This window comes from Rhinoraja longicauda, chromosome 1 (assembly GCF_053455715.1).
Source record: "Rhinoraja longicauda isolate Sanriku21f chromosome 1, sRhiLon1.1, whole genome shotgun sequence".
NCBI classification, from domain to species: domain Eukaryota; kingdom Metazoa; phylum Chordata; class Chondrichthyes; order Rajiformes; family Arhynchobatidae; genus Rhinoraja; species Rhinoraja longicauda.
In genome coordinates, this window is record NC_135953.1 from 15,173,738 (window position 1) to 15,194,213 (window position 20,476).

At 40.5% G+C, this 20,476-nt stretch overlaps 1 protein-coding gene across 7 annotated transcripts in view; it reads left to right on the forward strand.

Annotated features, from left to right (window-relative positions):
- ptpra (protein tyrosine phosphatase receptor type A) overlaps window positions 1–20,476 on the forward strand; it is a 133,982-nt gene that overhangs the window by 54,455 nt on the left and 59,051 nt on the right. For 3 of the 7 annotated variants that reach the window (XM_078409625.1, XM_078409781.1, XM_078409710.1), the window contains 4 exons: window positions 4,940–5,019; window positions 5,915–6,223; window positions 7,913–7,933; window positions 13,673–13,699. In XM_078409625.1, the coding sequence (XP_078265751.1) occupies window positions 4,947–5,019; window positions 5,915–6,223; window positions 7,913–7,933; window positions 13,673–13,699 (430 nt within the window). In that variant the 5' untranslated portion in view covers window positions 4,940–4,946. The remainder of the gene's footprint in view (window positions 1–4,939; window positions 5,020–5,914; window positions 6,224–7,912; window positions 7,934–13,672; window positions 13,700–20,476) is intronic. The other 4 variants (XM_078409847.1, XM_078409998.1, XM_078409920.1 and 1 more) reach the window with 4 other exon arrangements.

Below are 20,476 nucleotides of genomic sequence, written 5' to 3' on the forward strand. Positions count from 1 at the left end.
TGGTGCATCCGCTAATGTTCTGAGGAGCTTGAGAAAATGCCTTTGCAAAGTATGCTTCCTAAATCTTTTACAGTCAGAATCCAAGGCAAAATTTGAGGAATAAAATGCTAATTTTATAATTACTGTGTATGATTCAAATTCTTTTGCATCATTGTTTATATTTGCAAAGAGTGGGGGAAAAGCTGTCAAATAGATAGGTATTTCAAAAACCTACCAAAATCATTTCAGATTTGCAAATTCTGTATTATTTTTTAATCCAACAAAGTCAATTTAGTTCCACTATTTTCTGCCTTTAGCATCATTGTCAGTAGCTGAATTTCTAGGTTCTGTTTCTACATGAATGTGCATGAGTAACTGGGACTGGCCTATGATTCAGTTTATCCTGCTAGTAATGGGGAAACACCTGGAGTCTGTTAGCCCCACTGCTAAGCAAAGAACAGGCAATTGATGCTCATGAAGCATTTTTTATTTTATTTCACAAATTAAAAATTGCTTTTACATATAGGTATTCTGCTATAATGTGTGTTTCCATAACACAAATCAGACATAACATGACCAATGAATTAGGGGATACAATTTGAATTAAGTTGACCATATTGGTTATAAGGTGATTTTGATCGGGAACTAGAGAATCACTTAAAATTTACTTTAGAATATTGAAGTACAATAATGAAATAACTAATGAGATGGAGTTAAGAAGAGCATGTGGCAGATAACACACACAAACTAAAATCTTACTTAAATTATTCAAAAACTACACATTCTACAAGACAATGAGGGGAAAAGGCCTGAAAGACAAAGAAAAAGACTATTTAAAAGCAAGATAGATACAAAATGTTGGAGTAACTCAGCGGGACAGGCAGCATCTGTGGAGAGAAGGAATGGGTGACGTTTCGGGTCGAGACCCTTCTTCAGACCCGAAACATCACCCATTCCTTCTCCAGAGATGCTGCCTGGCCCGCTGAGTTACTCCAGCATTTTGTGTCTACCTTGGATTTAAACCAACATCTGCAGTTCATTCTTACTTAAAAGCAAGACATTAGTGTTACATTCAATTAGAAATTAAGTCCGTGGTACTGTAAGAGGAGATCTGCAGTGTCCCATTGTCAAGGTAGGATTAGCATTGTACAGGTCGGTTCAAGAAGCTAATAATTGCAGGAAAATAGCTGTTCCTGAACATGGTGGTGTGGGATTTTGGGCTTCTGTACCTTCTGCCCGATGATAGCAGTGAGAAGGGAGCATGGCCTGAATGGTGTTGATTCTTGGTGATGGGTACCACCTACATGAGGCAGTACTTCATGTAAATTCTTAGGAGTCGCAACCTGAAATGCCACCCATTCCTTCTCTCCAGAGATGCTGCCTGACCCACTGAGTTACTCCAGCATTTTGTGTCTATCTTTGGTGTACACGAGCATCTGGCAAGGGCAAGTGAATGAAGTGTTCGTGGAGGAGCCTTTTGGGACCAGTGACCATTGTTCGATTAGGTTTAAGATAGTTATGGATAGGGACAGAGAGGGCTCACATGTTAAAATGCTAAAGTCTCACTCAAGTTGATTGGAGCAGGTTGTTTAAGGGGAAAGGAACATCAGCCAAGTGTGATGTTTTGAAAATTGTGATGACAAAAGCTAAGGACATGCACGTCAGTGTTAGAGTGAAGGGCAAGGCAGGCAAACATAGGGAAGCTTGGCTGACAAGAGAAATAGAGGCATTGGTTAAGAATAAAAAGGATGCATAGGATAGGTATAGGCAGCTGGGATCAAATGTATTTCTGGAGGAGTTTCGGGAACTAAGGAGCAAAGTAAAAAAGGAAGTTAGAAGGGCAAAAAAGGGCCAAGAGATAGCTCTGGCAGATAGCATTAAGGACAACCCCAAGAGATTTTATAAATACCCAAGGGGGAAAAGGGTAACTGGAGAGAGAGGGAATCAAAGCGGTCAACTCAGTGAGTTTTATAGATGCCCTCTTAAAGCAGGTGGGAACCTCAGACCTCAGTAGTGAGAGTTTGAAAATGTCTGCAAAAACCCCAGCCAGTTGGTCTGCACAGGTTTTGAGAACTCGACCGGGTATACCATCAGGTCCAGGCACTTTCCAAGGGTTCACCCCCCTGAAGGATCTTCTGACATCGGCCTCTGTGACTGTGACTGTAATACCATCTGGGCATATGGGGGCTTGGGAAGGCACACCAGTGTTAAAAATTGCAGCAGCATTTTGATCATTTGGCTAGGTGGGCTGAGGAATGGTTGATAGAATTTAATACAGAGAAATGTGAGCTGCTCACATTTTGGGAGCACTAACATGGAGAAAACCTACTCAGTGAATGGTAAGGCTCTGGGGAGTGTTGAAGAGCAGAGGGATCTTGGAGTACAGGTACATAGTTAGTTGGAAGTGACATCACAGGTAGATCGGGTGGTCAAAAAGGCTTTTGGCACATTGGTATTCAGTCAGAGCATTGGGAAGAGAAGTTGGAAGGTCATGTGGCAGTTGTATAGGAGTTGGTGAGGCTGAACACAGTATTGTGTTCAGTTTTGGGCACCATGTTATAGGAAAGATGTTATCAAACTGGAAAGGGTACAGAGAAGATTTACGAGGATGTTGCCAGGACTAGAGGGTCTGAGCTTTTGGCAGAGGTTGAGCAGGGTACTTGGAGCGCAAGAGGATGAGGGGTGATCTTAGAGGTGTAAAAAATCATGAGAGGAATAGGTGGGTAGACGAGCAGAGTCTTGCCCAGAGTAAGGGGATCAAGAACCAGATAATATAGGTTTAAAGTGAGGGGGGGAAAGATTTAATAGGAATCTAAGGGTGGTGGATGTATGAATGAGCTGCCAGAGGAGGTAGTTAAGGCAGATACTGTTGCAACGTTTAAACATTTAGACAGGTACTTGGAAAGGACAGGTTTCGAGGGATAAGGGCCAAATGCTGGCAGGTGGGCCTAGAGTAGACGGGATATGTTCGTTGGTGTGGGCAAGTTGGGCCAAAAGGCCAGTTTCCATACTGTAAGACTCTATGACCACAATTGTCACACTTTTGTACTTTATCTATGATTGTGCTAATCAATAGTGATTTTACTTGATTGTATGCCACACTGTATGACTCTATCTGCAGGTCCTTCCGACACATCTAAACCAATGATTTGGATGAGAATGTCCATGATATGTTAGCAAGTTCTTTTTGCATATATTACACAGTGTGGAATACATAGAATTTCACTGTACATAGGTACACCAGTATATGTGACAATTTTTTTTATCACTACCACTCAGTCCCCTGACATCAGTCTGAAGAAGTGTCTCTACCTAAAACTTCACCCATTCCTTCTCTCCAGAGATGTTGCTTGTCCCGCTGAGTTACTCCTGCATTTTATGTCTACCTGAGACAATTAAGTAACATCATGTCTCCAACAATTTTATCAATTTCTACAGATGCACTGTGGATAGTATCCTATTGGGATACATCACAGTTGGGTTTGGCCACAAATCTGTCCAATTCAGGGAATTCTGAACCACATTCAGGAGCAACTACTTCCTTACTGTTATCGGACTACTGAAAGGTCAAGAGTCGAGAGTGTTTCATTGTCACATGTACTGACAACGGAACAATGAAATTCTTGCTTGCAGCAACGTAACAGGCCTGCAAACACAATACAAATAAATATATAATCAGCGAAAGTTCAATAAATTAATAATCCCAATACTACATTAAAAAAAAACAAAGTCTTCAGTACAATCAAAGCATCAATAGCTTCATAGTGGAGGTTAGTGCTGTGTAGTGTTCAAGAGCCTGATGATTTTTGGCAATAGCTATTCTTGAATTTCTCAGAAGCTAAGGCCCACCTACCTCACTGCAACCATTGCATTTTTTTATTTGCGCTTTCTCTGTAACTAATTACAACACTATTCTGCACTGATATTTTTCTGTGCACTATCTGTGTATGGCTTGATTGTACTTGTGTATAGTATAATTTGATTTGGATAGAACACAAACAAAGCTTTTCACTGGATCTTGATGCATGTGACAATATTAAACCAACACTTATACCAATATCCCAACCTATTTAAAGCCAACTCACATTTACTGTATCCATACTGTCTGTTTTCACACATTTCCCAAGAAATTGCGCTCTCCTCTATCTGGACGGCAGCTGGCACCTGAGAAGTTCAGGAATGGCTTGTTTGTTCCTGCAAATCAGCAACCTATTCCTCATTGCAAGTGTACCAAGCTGTAATTGGATCAATGCAAGTCTGTGTTGAGACAATGACTTCAGATGGCTCTACTTGTGCCCACGTATGGCAACTGCCACTTGGTCCCATAATCACTGCACAGCAAGGTTGCTATTGGGCCCTTGGACAGAATTCATGTTACCTCCAGATTCAAAGTTCTGGCTCTGATGAGCCACACAGGAAATTTATGAAATGAAATTCTTTGCCAACTTTTGCACTTGGGCATGGCATTATTTTCATAAAGAACTCCCTCTCCTGGTCTTCTGGGTCAGTACAGGTATGTGCCACACTTGTAAGCTGCCACAAGAAATTGCCTTTGCTTCCTGCCTTTACTTCTACTATTTTTTCATGTGCCACAAATTCTTCCGAGTGACAATATATAATTATATCAATATGTAGGGTACAGAGAAGATTTACAAAGATGTTGCCTGGGCTAGAGGGTCTGAGTTACAGGGGGAGGTTAAGTAGGCTGGGACTCTATTCCTTGGAGTGCAGGAGAATGATGGGTGATCTTATTGAGGTGGATAAAATCATGAGATGCTGTTTTGTTGTAGACTTCCGTGATTGGTGTGATCCATTTAAATTCGCAGCATTGTCTCAGTTTTAAGAAAACTTTCAAACTTGAAGTATGTGTATGTGTTGTGTGTTAGAGTATTAAATTAAATACAGTAGTAATGTTGCAAAAGTTATGCATATTATGATCTATTTTTATTTTTATTCCCAGCATTACCATGGATATCTGGTTTCTGCGTTTGCTGCTATTTTGCAGTTGTCCTATATGCCTTCTGGCACACAACGCAACAGGTAGGTAATGGGAGCTCATTGGAATCTGAAGTGGACAATGCATTGGAATCCTAAATGCTGCTTAATTTCTGATCACCTGACTTAAATTAATTTCCATTGCAAAAAATTGTATGGTTCAATAGGTGCTTCATATGTTTCGATGAAGAAAAAAAAAGTTAATTTTCTTTATTCTACCACTAAAATAATTTTCTATTATCATATTGGATTATCATATGAATTGCACCACCACCCGCCTACACCCAATGAAAAGAAAGCTAAGTATTTCAAATCAATGTTTCTACAGACTTTAAATCAGCTATATTTATGCTGAGATTTTTATCAACTACAACACGTGCAGATGATGTTGTGAAAATACAAGTTATGATTTGGTCATTTTTGAATGAAGTGAATTTAGTTTAGATTTACAGTATGAAAATCCTGTTGGCCCGCCAAGTCCATGCCGACCATTGATCACAGTTCACATTTATTTTATGTTAGACTTTCACATCAACTCCCTACTCTTTAGGGACGATTTACAGAGACCAATTAACCTACATTTCTTTCAAATATGGGAGGAAACCGGAGCACCCGGAAGAGACCATTGCGGTCACAGGGAGAACGCTCAAACTCCACAGAGACAGAATCCGAGGTCAGGATTGAACCTGGGTCTCTTGCGTGTGAGGCAGCAGCTTTACCAGCTGTGCTACTGTGGTGCCCTTATAATCTAAAGTGAATTTTGCAGTGTTAATGGACAACGTTTAGTGAAGGCGTGAGATATGAAAGATGTTTTTCTAAGTGGTATTTCTGTTCAATTTTTATTTTGTTTCTCACGTATCTGCTTCATTCATATAAAAATTGATTCTTTTGGCGCATGCCTTTAGCCAGTTTCAGTTTTTGATCTAATTTTTACTTTTAGTTTCTCCTTCTGCCACCACCATCACCGCCTCAAGCTTAATAAATTCAACTTTGCAAGTAGAAAATTCAACAGCCCCGACTGCCCCCAACCCAGGATCAGCATCTATGACTGGAGATGATTCACAAATGTTTAATGCAACTGATGCTACCAGAGAGAATTCTACTATAGCTACAACTGAATCAACAAATAAAATATGGCAGGATGTGACTGCAAACATTACAAATTCTAATGCTACAGCCAATCCATCCATAACAACAAATGGGAAGTCAAATGAATCGTCTGCTGAAACAACTGCAGTCCCCACATCAGGTAGAGCAAGCTTCATCATGCCATTTTTTTCAGTTTTGCTTTTAAAAAAAAAACTAATTTTGCTGTGATTGTGTTGTGCTCGTTCAAATGATATTGAATTTGTTGCCTTGATTGATTTGAAAAACTGGAAAAGTATTGCTTTGTGAAGTGTGGGGGATTAATCATAACAATATATTGCATCATTAACCACATTCAGAAAAGAAGGTGCATGGATTTCATTTATCACGCATTAACCTTTTCCTTGCATGATATGTTTCATGTATTTGTGTTTGAAGGGTGGGAAGAAATGAGTTTTACTTCACTGACCCGTAGATTCTAGGCCTTTTTTCCCCTCTGTGGTTCTCAGATTCTTCTTTGATCACTCCATTTTTTCCATGAATAAGGTGGCCGCTCTTGAGTTTCAGCTTTTGCAGGCAAAAGGACAACATGTGTCAATTTTAAATAATCTTCCCCTCATTTGACAATGTTGATATATTCAAAATCAATCAGATATTGCAGTCTGTGTGAAACAATTATGAAGACACTTGAATCATTTTAAAATGATCTAAAATATTTAAAATCATACTTGGATTTTGAAAACTATGAACAAAATAATTATCAATTTGCAAGTTAGGTGCATTAGGTAAAATTTAGGAAATATAGTGTTTAGTTACTAAGGCTAATAATTTATGGTGATTGGATATGTTAATTCTTTTATTGTAAATTAAGTTAATACTGAATTTTTATTTTCAAAATGTGTTGACCAAATATATGTTGCTGATATAGTCCTAATTCTGTTTCACCCTTCAAATGGGTTGGTTTTTATAAGACAGTTTTACTATATGCTTGACGACGATCAAGAATGGATGGTTACATCTTGTGTATTTCGAGACTAATCTGATTTCTTGAATGTTCTTTTGCGCCTTTTTCTTCGGATAAGAGGAGACTAAATAACCTGCTCTCACGTTTTTGACTGTGCCACTCTTAATGATTTGGCTGCCCAAGTGGTTTAACCCATTTTAATTCATCGTCCATTGGGTGGTGGTTGTGTAATGTGGTGTAATATGTGTGTATGAAGTCATGCTGCATATTTTGGATATGTGCATCATTTGGAAGTATGCGTTTATATAATTGTATGCTTGGGATATCTGATTAACTGCAGATATGTGCATGTTTTGTAAAGTCGTATCTACATTTAAATTAGAACAATTATGTTTAAAGAAAATATATCAAATATATGTGCACACTTTTCAATATGCTCATTGAATGTCATAAGTTACCTAGCAGTATATGGAAATTTTATGTTTTGGCTCAAGGCATTTTACATTTCCTGATACGACATTAACCGTAAAGTCACAATTTGTAAAAACATGTTTTATGTGAACCTCAAGTTAAATAAGTTATCTTAACTAGTTCAGATCTCAAATATTACTCCCTCTACTTCATTTATAGGGTTGAAAACATTTTGAGCAACAGAATTAAGTTGGTCTGTTCAATTAAACTATTATGCCTATTTCCCCATTTGTAGTAAATTAACACTGTCTTTCAACAAAATAAAAATAATAAATTGAAAAATGAGAGTGCGCTTAATCCCTGTCCCAATATATAGCTGAATGGCAAATGCTTAAAATGAATCACTGAACAATGTTTTAAAATTAAAATTAAAAATAAATAAATTAATATGCATTTTAAGGCTTATTTTCTTTACAGGTGGAACATCAGCTGGTCCAGGTAAGAGTTAGAATCTTTGCAGCATAAATTCCACCCTTTACATTTCATGCAAGTTACTTAAGTATTTTCTGTTTTATGTTGACTGACCACCAGACGTTATTCTTATGTAATCTTTGTCACCAAATTGCAAACCTCACCAGTGCAAACATGTGTTGGTACCAACAGACCACGAGCACTATGATTTTGCCATTCATTGTATTGGCCCTTAATTTGTTGGCAAAGCCAGTATTTATTGTCATTGAATGTGTCGTCATCTGGTACATTAAAGTTTTGTAGTCCTGTTGTTTCTGTTGTTGTTGAATAGGGATTTGCATGATTTGGGTACAATGACATAAAAGGAATAGAAATTCTGCGCGTCAAGACGTTGCACGACTTGGAAGGGGACTTGCCTATAACATTGATCCCACCTACCCATAGCTTTTTCTAAGTAGTTATCACTGATTTGGGTATTACCGTTGAAGTAACCTTGAGTAATTGCAGCACACTTTGCAGGTAATAGTCACCATGGCTGAGGCTTGGTGGGAATAAATATGGTATCTGTGGTACCAATCAAGCAGATTGTTCTGTCCTGGACCTTGTTGATCTTGTTTGTATTTGTACTTGTCCAGGCAGGTCCTGAATATTTTATTGCATTTCTCACTTGTGGATGATATATTTTAGCTGGTCTGAAGGTGCAACTTGCTTTTCAGTCCTGTGTAAATGCCAGGACTTGCTGCATGTTGGTACAATGAACCTAGGTAGAAAAGGCATGAGGTACTGCAAAGTGAATTTGGGGAGAAGGTTAAAAGAAGGGTGTGTTATCTCTAAACTGGAAGAAAGGTTTGTTTACGCTACGCTGCATAGAACAGTGCAGTACAGCACAGGTACAAGCCTTCAGCACACAATGTTTGTGGCGAACATGATGCCATGACCAACCCTTAACATAATCCATATCCCTTCATTCCTACATATCCATGTGTTTATCCAAAATTCTCTTATGCTACTATCGTATCTGCTCACACCACTTCTCCGGCAGCACGTTCCGGGCACTTACCCACTCTCTGTGACAAAAAAACATTTGCCCACACATCTTTCAACTTGATATTCCATCCTGGGAAATAGGTTTTGACGATCTGCCCTATCAATGCCTCTCATGATTTTATACACTTCTATCATGTCTCCCCTCAACCTCTGGCTTATCAGAGAAAACAATATAGTTCTATCCAGCCTCTCCCTGTAGCTAATACCCTCTAAATCAGGCATAATTCTGGTAAACCTCCTCTACATCCTCCTCTGACTTGGATGAAGGGATTAAAAGTACCATTAGCAAATTTGCAGATGATACAAAGCTGGGTGGTAGTGTGAGCTGTGAGGAAGATGCTATGAGGTTGCAGGGTGACTTGGACAGGTTGTGTGAGTGGGCGGATGCATGGCAGATGCAGTTTACTGTGGATAAGTGTGAGGTTATTCACTTTGGAAGTAAGAATAGAAAGGCAGATTATTATCTGAATGGTGTCAAGTTAGGAAAAGGGGACGTACAACGAGATCTGGGTGTCCTAGTGCATCAGTCACTGAAAGGAAGCATGCAGGTACAGCAGGCAGTGAAGAAAGCCAATGGAATGTTGGCCTTCGTAACAAGAGGAGTTGAGTATAGGAGCAAAGAGGTCCTTCTACAGTTGTACCGGGCCCTGGTGAGACCGCACCTGGAGTACTGTGTGCAATTTTGGTCTCCAAATTTGAGGAAGGATATTCTTGCTATTGAGGGCGTGCAGCGTAGGTTCACTAGGTTAATTCCCGGAATGGCGGGACTGTCGTATGTTGAAAGGCTGGAGCAATTAGGCTTGTATACACTGGAATTTAGAAGGATGAGGGGGGATCTTATTGAAACATATAAGATAATTAGGGGATTGGACACATTAGAGGCAGGAAACATGTTCCCAATGTTGGGGGAGTCCAGAACAAGGGGCCACAGTTTAAGAATAAGGGGTAGGCCATTTAGAACGGAGATGAGGAAGAACTTTTTCAGTCAGAGAGTGGTGAAGGTGTGGAATTCTCTGCCTCAGAAGGCAGTGGAGGCCAGTTCGTTGGATGCTTTCAAGAGAGAGCTGGATAGAGCTCTTAAGGATAGCGGAGTGAGGGGGTATGGGGAGAAGGCAGGAACGGGGTACTGATTAAGAGTGATCAGCCATGATCGCATTGAATGGCGGTGCTAGCTCGAAGGGCTGAATGGCCTCCTGCACCTATTGTCTATTGTCTATTGTATACTTTGGCAGCTGTGGAGGATTTTTAGAGGACAAATTATTTATTGTACTTAAGTTTGACTTGATTGTATTTATGTATCGTCATATCTGATTGAATAGCATGCAAAACAAAGGTTTTCACTGTACCTCAATACAAGTGACAATAATAAACTTAAACAAATCTAAAATCAGCAAGACCAACATGCAGAGCTGACTGGTTAGGGCGGATGGCGTGGTTGTGGTGGGAGGATGGATCGGGTGGTATCAGCACATATTATTACAATTACCAAAACATGATTGAATGAAGGACAGGATTGGCAGCTTAATGTGCCAGGGTGCACAGTGGTTGCATTATGGAGAGCTTAATGCGTGTATAGATCATCCAACAAGGCAATATGGCAAGAACTTATGAATATTGCGTTCCTTGGTTCCAATAGCAGGAATTGGAGGAACAGACAAGCAAGCAATTCACAGGAAGATGTAAAGGTAATAGGATTGTAGTAATGGGGGATTTTAACTTTCCCAAAATTGAATACGATTGCTTTAATGCAAGGGGCTTGGAGGAGTGGAATTTGCTAAGTGTGCCCAAGATCGTTTTTCAAGCAATTGATAGTTTTACCAGGCAGGGGCTGTATGACCCTATCTTTGAAAATGAAATGAAGCAAATGGTGGAAGTGTAATAGGAGAACACTTCAATAGAATGATCACAAAACTATGTTTCAACGTAGTAAAGGAAAGAAATAAGGTTGGTCCTCAAGTGTAAAGCCATCAATCGATTGAAGGCTACCTTTGAAGCCCAAGAGAAAACATGGGAAAAGAAGATGGCAGCAGATATTTGTGTCTAAAACAACATCTAACAAGTTGGAGTTCTTTAAAATAAATTTAGGAAAGGTGGCAAGATGAGGAAACCCTATTCAACAAAGGTTATTGAAGTGTAGAAACAAGGAAGGATGATGACCCAATGTCCCAGGAGGGCAAAAAGGGACCATGAAATATCCTTGTTCGAGTAGATTAGGAGAACTCCGTCAATCGATATTTGGAGTAAGAGGGCTGGGTAAGAGTGGATCTCAATAGGGACAAGGTGATAATCTATGCGTGAAGCAAGGGAATGTGGGCAAGAGGATGAAGATGAAAGGTGTGGAGGATAGCGAGTCCAGAGAATGTGACGTTGACAGTTTGGAGCATGTCAGCTTTAGAAAGTATAGATGGTGGATGTCTTAGTACACAAGGGTGGCTAAATCCCTTGAGCCAGATGAGATAAACTCTTCCTAACTTATTCTGGAATACGAGTTTGAGCGTGGGCCCTGACAAAGATTTTGCATCTTCATGAACCAAAGATGAGGTGCCGGATAACTGATATTGTTCCTTTATTTATGAAGCAGCGGGGAGGGTGGGTGGTAAAACAGGTCACCACAGGCTAGTGAGCCTAGTATCAATAGCAGGGAAATTATTGGACAAAATTTAAGGGACAAGATTTATGGACATTTGGAAAGGTAGGAGCTCATTAGGGATAATCAGCATGGTTTTCTGGTTGGTGGTGGTGGGAGGAGGGGAGATTCCTGACTCAGTAACCTGATAACATTTTTTTGAGGAGGTAACAAAGGAGATTGAAGGCAGGCAGGGTGTTAGATGTCTCTATGTGGAGTTTTTGAAGGCACTTGACAAGATCACGCATGCTAGACCAGGACGTAAGTCACAACGGACCCAAAGTGAGCTTGTTAGTTGGATTTAAATTTGATTTAGTGATAGGAGGCAGAGTGTTGAGGAAAAAATATTTTCTAAGGATCTTAGTGAATGACAGGAATCGGTGCTATGACTTTTGCTATTTGTGATCTGAATGTGAAAAGTATGATCAGTAAGTTTATGATGACATGAAAATTAAATCGCGAGGAAAATTGTCTAAAGCTACAGCAGGATATAGATCAGTGGAAAATTAGGTGGACCATTGACAGGTGGAATTTAACGCTGAAGGTGATGCATTTTGGAAAGTTAAATGGGGAGGACATTTACAGTGAATGATGGGGCATGAAGGAATGTTGAATAGAGGGACCAAGGGTTACAATTTCATAGTTCCCTGAGGTTGGCAATAGAGTGTTGTGAAGAAGGAATATATGACATGTCTCCCTACATGGGTGAGAGCATTTAATAAAAGAGTTGCAGTGTTATGTTGTAACTTTATAAAATACTGGTTTTGCTGCATTTGGAAATTTGAGTCCCCACAGGGGAAGGGATGCGATTGTGCTGGAGGGAGCGCAGCGGAGATCCATCAGGATGTTTGCTTGACTGGAGGACCTTGGTTATGAGGAGGGATTAGATAGGCTGGCCGTGTTTTCACTGGAATGAAGGAAGCTGAAGGAGTGACCTGAAAGAAGTACGTAAGATTAAGAAGGGCATGAATATATAGGATAGATTATTTTAAAATTCCTACGGTAGCGGTATCAAAAACTAGAATGCATTGGTTTAAGGTGAGAGGAAGGAGTTTTAAAGAAGAATTGATGTGTAGATATTTACACAGACAGTGGTGGATACCTGGAACATGTTGCCAAAGGTGGTGGAGTGATTAGATATGATTACTATATTTAGGAGACATTTAGATAGACACAGAAATGGGCAAGGCATCGACAGATATAGTTTTGTTGTGGGCGAATAGGATTAGTGTAAATAGGCAAAGAGCTCAGCGTGGCAGTGAGCTCTTTTTCTGTTGTATGAATCTGACTACTTCATTTTCTGAGGGATTGAACATTTAACAATCATGGGTGAACATCCCAATAATTGCTGATGGTTTGGATTTTAAAGTGGATACCTATAAGATCCTAATGGTATATGCTGCTTTTAAATGCCAATTCTTTTTTTGTATTTAGCCTTAAATCTAGAGAGCAATTATAATTATGGTTATGCCATATGTTTTCCACCGCAAGTTAGATTTCAGGGAAAGTTGTTGCAGCTTTAGCTCACTTATTGGGTACTATAGTTTATTTTACTGGTAAATGGTATTGATGTTTGAAGCTACCCTGTGGCATGCCAATGATTGCATTTTACTACAAAAATAGAAGTAAGAGTAAGAATCGCAGTCTTGTGCTTTTCCTGCCATTTCGATAAGATCGTGACCGATCAGATATCACGATGACCCCTCTGACTTTTTAATTCCCTTAATATAAAAAAACTAGCAATCCCTTCAATATATTTAGGAACTTAGCTTTCAAGAAGTGTGCGAAAATTACAGTGCTGCACACAGTATGGGCATAGGTTCCTATTAACAGAAATCTGTACACAAAGGGAATTATTAACAAGATAAATATTTCAACATCTTGTTCTTGGTCAGCATGGATGAATTGGGCTGAAAGGTCTGTTTCCGTGCTGCATGTATCTATAAATTGTTTTAGATTATTTTGAATAACACATATTCCTAGAGGGTGTATTGTCACCGTTGCTTTCCATAATTTGCTACCATGATCATCGCAATATATTGAACTTTGGTACAATATTTGGCAATTATTAATTGTATGCTGTTGTTATGCAGGCGAATCTGATCCAGGGGGCGGAAAAGGTGAGTTTTGTGTTCAATGATATGCAGTCACGCCCCTTCATTGTCTTTGTCAAACTACCCAGATTATGACCTTGTCGTTGGCACTATAGATAGGTATTTTGGCTTGTGATTTCAGAAACTTTTCATTCGTTATAGAGAGCACTTTGGAAAGTCTACATTAACATTTTCTTTTTTAATGGTAAATATTAATAATTGCAAGAATGATGCAATTTTTAAAAACCATATTGCTTAATATGCTTAATTATCATTTGTTGGCATCCATATATGAATATCAAGTGTTTCAGTGGATTGTTAAATCATAATTTAGTTTATTCAACGTGAGATGATGCGATTTAAAAGGGTTAAACCTTTGGAATGTGAAATAGAGGGTAAGCTGTTTGCTTTCCCTGGAATAATAAAGACTGGTATTCTTTTGTGTTTGTAAGTCAACAAAGTACTTTATGCCACAATGTAAGAAGCATATTGAGAGTCAAGTCTAAAGTGTTTAATTGTCACTTGCACCAGGAACGGAACAATGGAATTCTTTCTTGCTGCAGTTTTTATTGGCACATCAATGTAATGGCACAACGAATACAGTAAACAATAATACAATAAATAATCAGTTACACAAGGTGACCAGACCATAATAGTGCAAGCTGAAGTATGTAGTGCAACCCTGTGACGAAGTCCATAGTAGTTCGGTACTGAGGATTGTACAGTGTGATTCAGGAGTTTGACGGTTGGTAGAAAGAAGCTATCATTGTTCCCAATGTCAGGGGACACAGTCTAAGAATAAAGGGGAGGCAATTTAAAACTGAGGTGAGAGAGTTGTGAATTTGTGGAATTCTCTGCCACAGAAGGCAGTGGAGAAAAATCCCGCGGCCTATTTCAGGCCGCACCGGACGGTGAAAGGTCTGCAGTGGGCCGACCCAAGCCCCGCGATTCGGGGTGGGCGAAGACGCAGCTGCTGCCGGAGCTCCCGATGTCGGCCCCCACCCAGGGGCCTGCGAGCTTCCGGCGGCCCGCGTCCGAAGCCTGGGAGCCTCCGAAGGCGAGTCGCAGCCACTCTCGCTGTGCCACCACAGCCTCCGAAGGCAGCCAGCTCCGCAGATGGTAAGTCCGATCCGCGGGCTCTGCGAACCAGAGCCCAGGTGGTCCCAGGTGGAGGCCGCCAGCTCCAGGTGTTTGGCCGATGGTAGGCCGCAGCGGGAACGGAGACACGACCCAGAAAGAAAAGGTCAGGTCTCCGTTCGGAAGGGACAATTTTACTGTTTCCCCTCCCCCCCACCCCCCCAAAATAGTACACAACCACTAAAACACAACATCACATCTAAGCACTACAATTAAGACAAAAAACAACAAAAAACACAAAAGACAAACGGACTGCAGGTGAGCCGCAGCTGCTGCGCAGCGCCGCCATTTTGAGCGTTATAAATTTATTGCCCATTATAAATTTACCTGTTTCTGATTGTAAGGGACCTACATTTGTCTCGTTTCCTCGTTAGCCACGATTGAGCTGCCTTCACCGTTTTATTTTCTCGCCAGACAGAGATGAACAATTTTTGGAATTCATCCATGTGGTCTTTAAATCTTTGCCATTGCACCTCCACCATCAACTCTTTAAGTATAATTTGCCAGTCTATCCTCGCCAAATCCGGTCTCACCTTCAAAGTCTCCTTTCTTTAAGTTCGGGACCCTAGTCTCTGAATTAACCATGTCACTCTCCATCCTCATGCAGAATTCCACCATATTAAGGTCACTGTTTGCATAACAAGATTGCTAACTAATCCTTCCTCATTACACAATACCCAGTCTAGGATGACCTGTCCTCTGGTCAGTTCCTCTACATATTGGTTAAAAAAACCATCCCGTATCCATTCCAGGAAATCCTCCTCAGTGCTGTTACCAATTTGGTTGGCCCAATCTATCTGTAGATTAAAGTCACCCATGATAACTGCTGTACCTTTGCTACACACATCCTTAATTTCCTGCTTGATGCTAACCCCAACCTCCCTACTGCTGCTTGGTGGCCTGTATACAAGTCCAACAAGCGTTTTCTGCCCTTGGCTATTTTGCAGTTCTACCCGTACCAATTCTGCAGCATCCAAGCTAATGTCTCTCCTTGCCATTGCATTAATCTCCTCTTTAACCAGCAATGCCACCCCACCTCTTCCTTTCTGTCTATCCTTCTTGAATATTGGATACCCCTGCATGTTTAGCTCCCAGCTTTGGTCATCCTGGAGCCATGTCTCCATAATTCCAACTATATTATATCCCTTTGCTATTAACTGCGCATTCAATTCATCCACCTTATTACGAATGCTCCTCGCATTAAGGCACAAAGCTTTCAGGTTTGTTTTTGTTATCTCCCTTCTACCTTTTGTTTCTGTCCTCCTTTTCTGGCCCTCTGTCTCCTTGCATTGGTTCCCATTCCTGTGCCCTGTTAGTTTAAATGTGACCTTTCCTACATTTTCTTTCCAGTTAACTGCACACGTACACTTCCACATTGTTGACTCCACCCCACCCCCCACTGTTTAGTTTAAACCCACTTGTGTAGCACTATCAAACTTGCCTTGCAGAATGTCGGTCCCTCTCCAATTAAGGTGCAACCCGTCCCTTTTGTTCTGGTCATGCCTGCCTCAGAAGAGATCCCAGTGATTGGAAACCTAAATCCCTGCCCCCTGCACTAACTCCTCAGTCACACATTCAGATCCCCTATCTTCCTGTTCCTACCCTCATTACCATGAGGTACTGAAAGCAACCCAAAGATTACCACCTTTCAATAGAGGATTTAACTACATGCCAGATCTCCTCAAACGTCTGAGGAAGTAAATGCATTGATGAGCTTTCTTGTGATTGTATCAATGTGCTGGGTCCAAGACAGATCATCAAAGATATTTACCCCCAGGAACTTGAAGCTTCAATCTCTCCTCCTCCTTCCTGCAAAGAGGCAGGTGCATTGACCCTTGGTTTTCACTTCTTGAAGTTAACAATCAACTCCTTAGACTTGCTAACATCGAGAACGATTGTTATTTTGGTACTACTTAGCCAGATTATCCATCTTCCTCCTGTACACCGACTCACTCTTACCTGAAAATCGTCCAACAATTGTGGTACTGTTGGTGAATTTAAAATAGCTGTCAGAGCTATGTCTGGCTACAGTGTCTTGGGTTCAGGGAGAATAGAACATGGAACAGAGCACACCTCCTTAAAGTGCCCCTGTGCTGATGGTCAGCAAGAAGGTAGTGTTGTTGTCAGGTTGAAGATCCAATGTATAGGGATGAGCAGAAACCCAGTTCCTTGAATTTGACAAGAAGTTTAGAGGCTATGTTAATGTCAAAAACCAAGCTGTAGTCAATGAACAGCCTGACGAACTTGTTCCTGATGTCTAAGTCATCAGCACCGAGTGGAAAGCCAGGAAGGGTGGGTCCAAATCCTTAGTAAGGCAGGAGTTGATATGCAACAAACACATTCTCTCAGAGCACATCATCATAACCGATTTGAGCGCCACCGGTTGGTAATCGTTGAGATGTCACCTTGCTACTCTTGGGCGTTGGTATTATAGATCTTTTAAAGTGGATCCGAACCTCAGACCATAAAGAGGTTGACATTGTCTGTAAGAAGCCCAGCATGGAGGTCCTTTGTTTTATCAAGAATGTGGCTATGTACACTATCAGGGCTAGTGTAAAAATGATTTGTGCATCCAGAATATATTGGGTACTTTCTCCAACTTCCAATTCTCTATAAAACCTCACAATTGACTCGAGCTTTATTTTTCCTCAGATGTTCTGGTGTTGAACTCAATGCGGTCAAAGCTGCATTTTTTCACGTCGTTGGCGGGTTATGATGTTGTACTGCTGGAGTGATGGATGATGATAGCTTTAAAATAGATTGGATAAAATGAGGTTTTTGTGTTTCCTTTTGGTCTTTCAGTCATTACTGAAATAAAAAGTTATGGCCATTCATCCACATTGTACTGTTCTATGATTATAATAGAAATATACTTGTTGGAAAAATAATGCCTTGCCATTTTGTAGCACTTGCCACCTAGCCTATGGTACTTCGGTGATCTATGTGTTTATCTGGCTACTTGAATGTTGTGAGAGTCTTCTCTTCCACCAAGTAATCAGGCAGAGGACTTCAAATACTGGGTGAAAACACATTCCTCCTCGGATCCCCTTTAATCCTTCCACCTCTTAACCTAAATCATTAAAATCTTATTTTGGTGCTTCTGCTATGGCAAAACATTCTTAATATCCATCCTAACTATGCCACTTGCAATTTTGAATACCTTAATATGGTCCACCCTCGTGCATCTATTAAAGATTTTGCTGTTTCTACATTAGCTTCCGCAGTCTCCTCAGAAATCACAGAAATCATCTGTGACCTTGATTTGCCTGGGGACTCCAAAGTTTCAATTATGTTGGTGTTACTAAACTTGTTGGAATTGCGAGTTTGGCTGAGGCTATTTGAAGAGGCTTTAGGGAAATACTAACCGGGCGTGGATGCATTGGGTCCAAACCTCTCCTGCGGGCCCGGCAACCCTCCCCCAATTGACGACACTCACCCACTCGATCCCCTCTAAGAACTCCCCCGGGGACGGGCGAGGGGGGGAGAGGGGAGAGGGAGTCCTCACCCCGGCCCCGGGCGGCCAGCAGCAGGAGAGCTCTCCCCCCCCCCCCCCCCCTCATTGGCTGCCATTCCCCTCACTTGGGCGGGCCCCACCCCCCTCCGAGCAGCAACCCTCCCCCAACTGCGCATGCGCGGATCCAGCGGCCATCTTACATAAGCATTAGATCAATGGGCCCCAACTGCGCAGGCGCGGACCCGTTGGGTTCCCATTGTGACGTCGAACACGGAAGTATTACTGCGCAGGCACGTGGCTGACAGGCAGGGAAAGTGGAAAAGGGATTTATTAAAGTTTAAAAAGTGAATAACTTTTAAAATATAACGACCATTTGAACTGCAGGCCCATGGTGAAGAAGGTGGGCCTAAAATTGTTGCGCTGTCGTGTACCGTTTTGGCTGTCTATCGGGTACGCACAAACAAACACATTAATATACAAGATGAGAGTTTTCGCTATAGGACAAATGTGAGTGGGTGAGATATAGTGGAATGAATTTTATGTGGAAACATTGTGAAGTCATCACTTTGGTGACCATAATCGGAAAACAGTGTCAATTAAATGGTGAGAAATTGGGTAGTGTTGATTTTCAAAGCAATCTGGGCTTGCATTCGGTCACTGAAGGCCAACTTGCAGATGCAGTAGTAGCTAGTAGGTTTAACAAGAGTGTTTGATTACATGAGATAGGAAGTCTTGTTACAATTGTAGAGGACCTTGACAAAACTGCAACTGGAGTATTGTGTTCAATTTTGATTTCCTTACTAAGAAAGAATATATATACCATTTTGGATATTTTATCTATCTTATACAATTTTAAAACTTGAATATTAAAAATCTGTATGGAATCAGATGTCATAGTGGCATTGATTTTATACTGGGATCAGTTTTAGGTTTTTAAGGATTACTTTTGCATGTAGAATTCTCCATTCTTATTAACAGAAAAAAAATGTTATTAGTTGAGGTTTCATATTTGTGGTTGATGTCCTGATAATTGAGGATGTGTACTTGGTTTCTAGCTTTTCTTTCTCCCGAATACATTTCATCTTCACATTCCTTGTGAAAAATCAAAAGCCAAACAAGTAATGAGGTGGTGAAAGGAAGGATTGTGTGCAACAGCATATGAATCGCATCATGGAAATGGGGGACCTATTTACCATTGGATGATATTTTTAAAATATTTTAGTTGTTGAATGACAAAGCGTGTGTTTGGTTTACCTACTTTGCAGCCATAGTTTGCTTTATTATTCCCAAGGTAACCCCTCACTAAATTTGAGAATTTTGTATCCCGTGCCAGTGGGATCAATATTAGTTTCATCTGATGAAACTGCATACAAATAAATTTGAGTGATTGAACTATCAATTTGATGCATGAGAGGATTTTTAGTTATTTTCATATTGATTGCGATTATTTTGATTTTTATATTAAATTGATTCATTTTAAAATCTGTGGTGGTTTTTGTTAGTATGTTGAACTTAATTGTTACATTATACAGATATATAATTTGAACACCTCCATGATGGTACATTTCTCAAGATTATTTGATAAAGACTATCAAACTGAATTGCCATTCAGATTGAATGAACTGGATATACACCATTAGAGTTTATGTAACCATGTGTCTGTGCATGCACAGAAGAGAGGATCTCTTAACAATAATCTCAGATTTTAAGTGGGGCAAAATTCAACAGAATTTTGGTCATGCCCAATACTTTAGCATGCACAAAGGTATTTTGGAAAAACTCTCAGAATCAGATTCCAGCATCTGCAGTCCCTTGTGCCTTCTCATAGTCTGAAGAAGGGTCCTGACCCGAAACATCACCATTTTGTCTATTGTCTATATTCTCCATAGATGCTTCCTGATGTGCCCCATTATTCCAGCAGTTCGTGTTTTTTATGTGAAACAGCAGTTCCTTTTTTCTACAAGGTACTTTCTCTGCAGTTGCACCATCATGGAATGGAGTACTGGGGTCTGGTGGTGGTGATGGAGACTATTTGGGATGGAGATGTGGACGCACAGGAGAGAGGCTGTATGGTGGTTGAGGGAAATGTTTTAGGAAATTGGTAAATGAGGGTTACAGTTCATATTTTGCAGTAGGATTAGCATGGGGAAAGTAATGTGGCAATCTTCATCGGTATGAGGGGAAACTTGTTGTGACACATGAATGCTAAATTG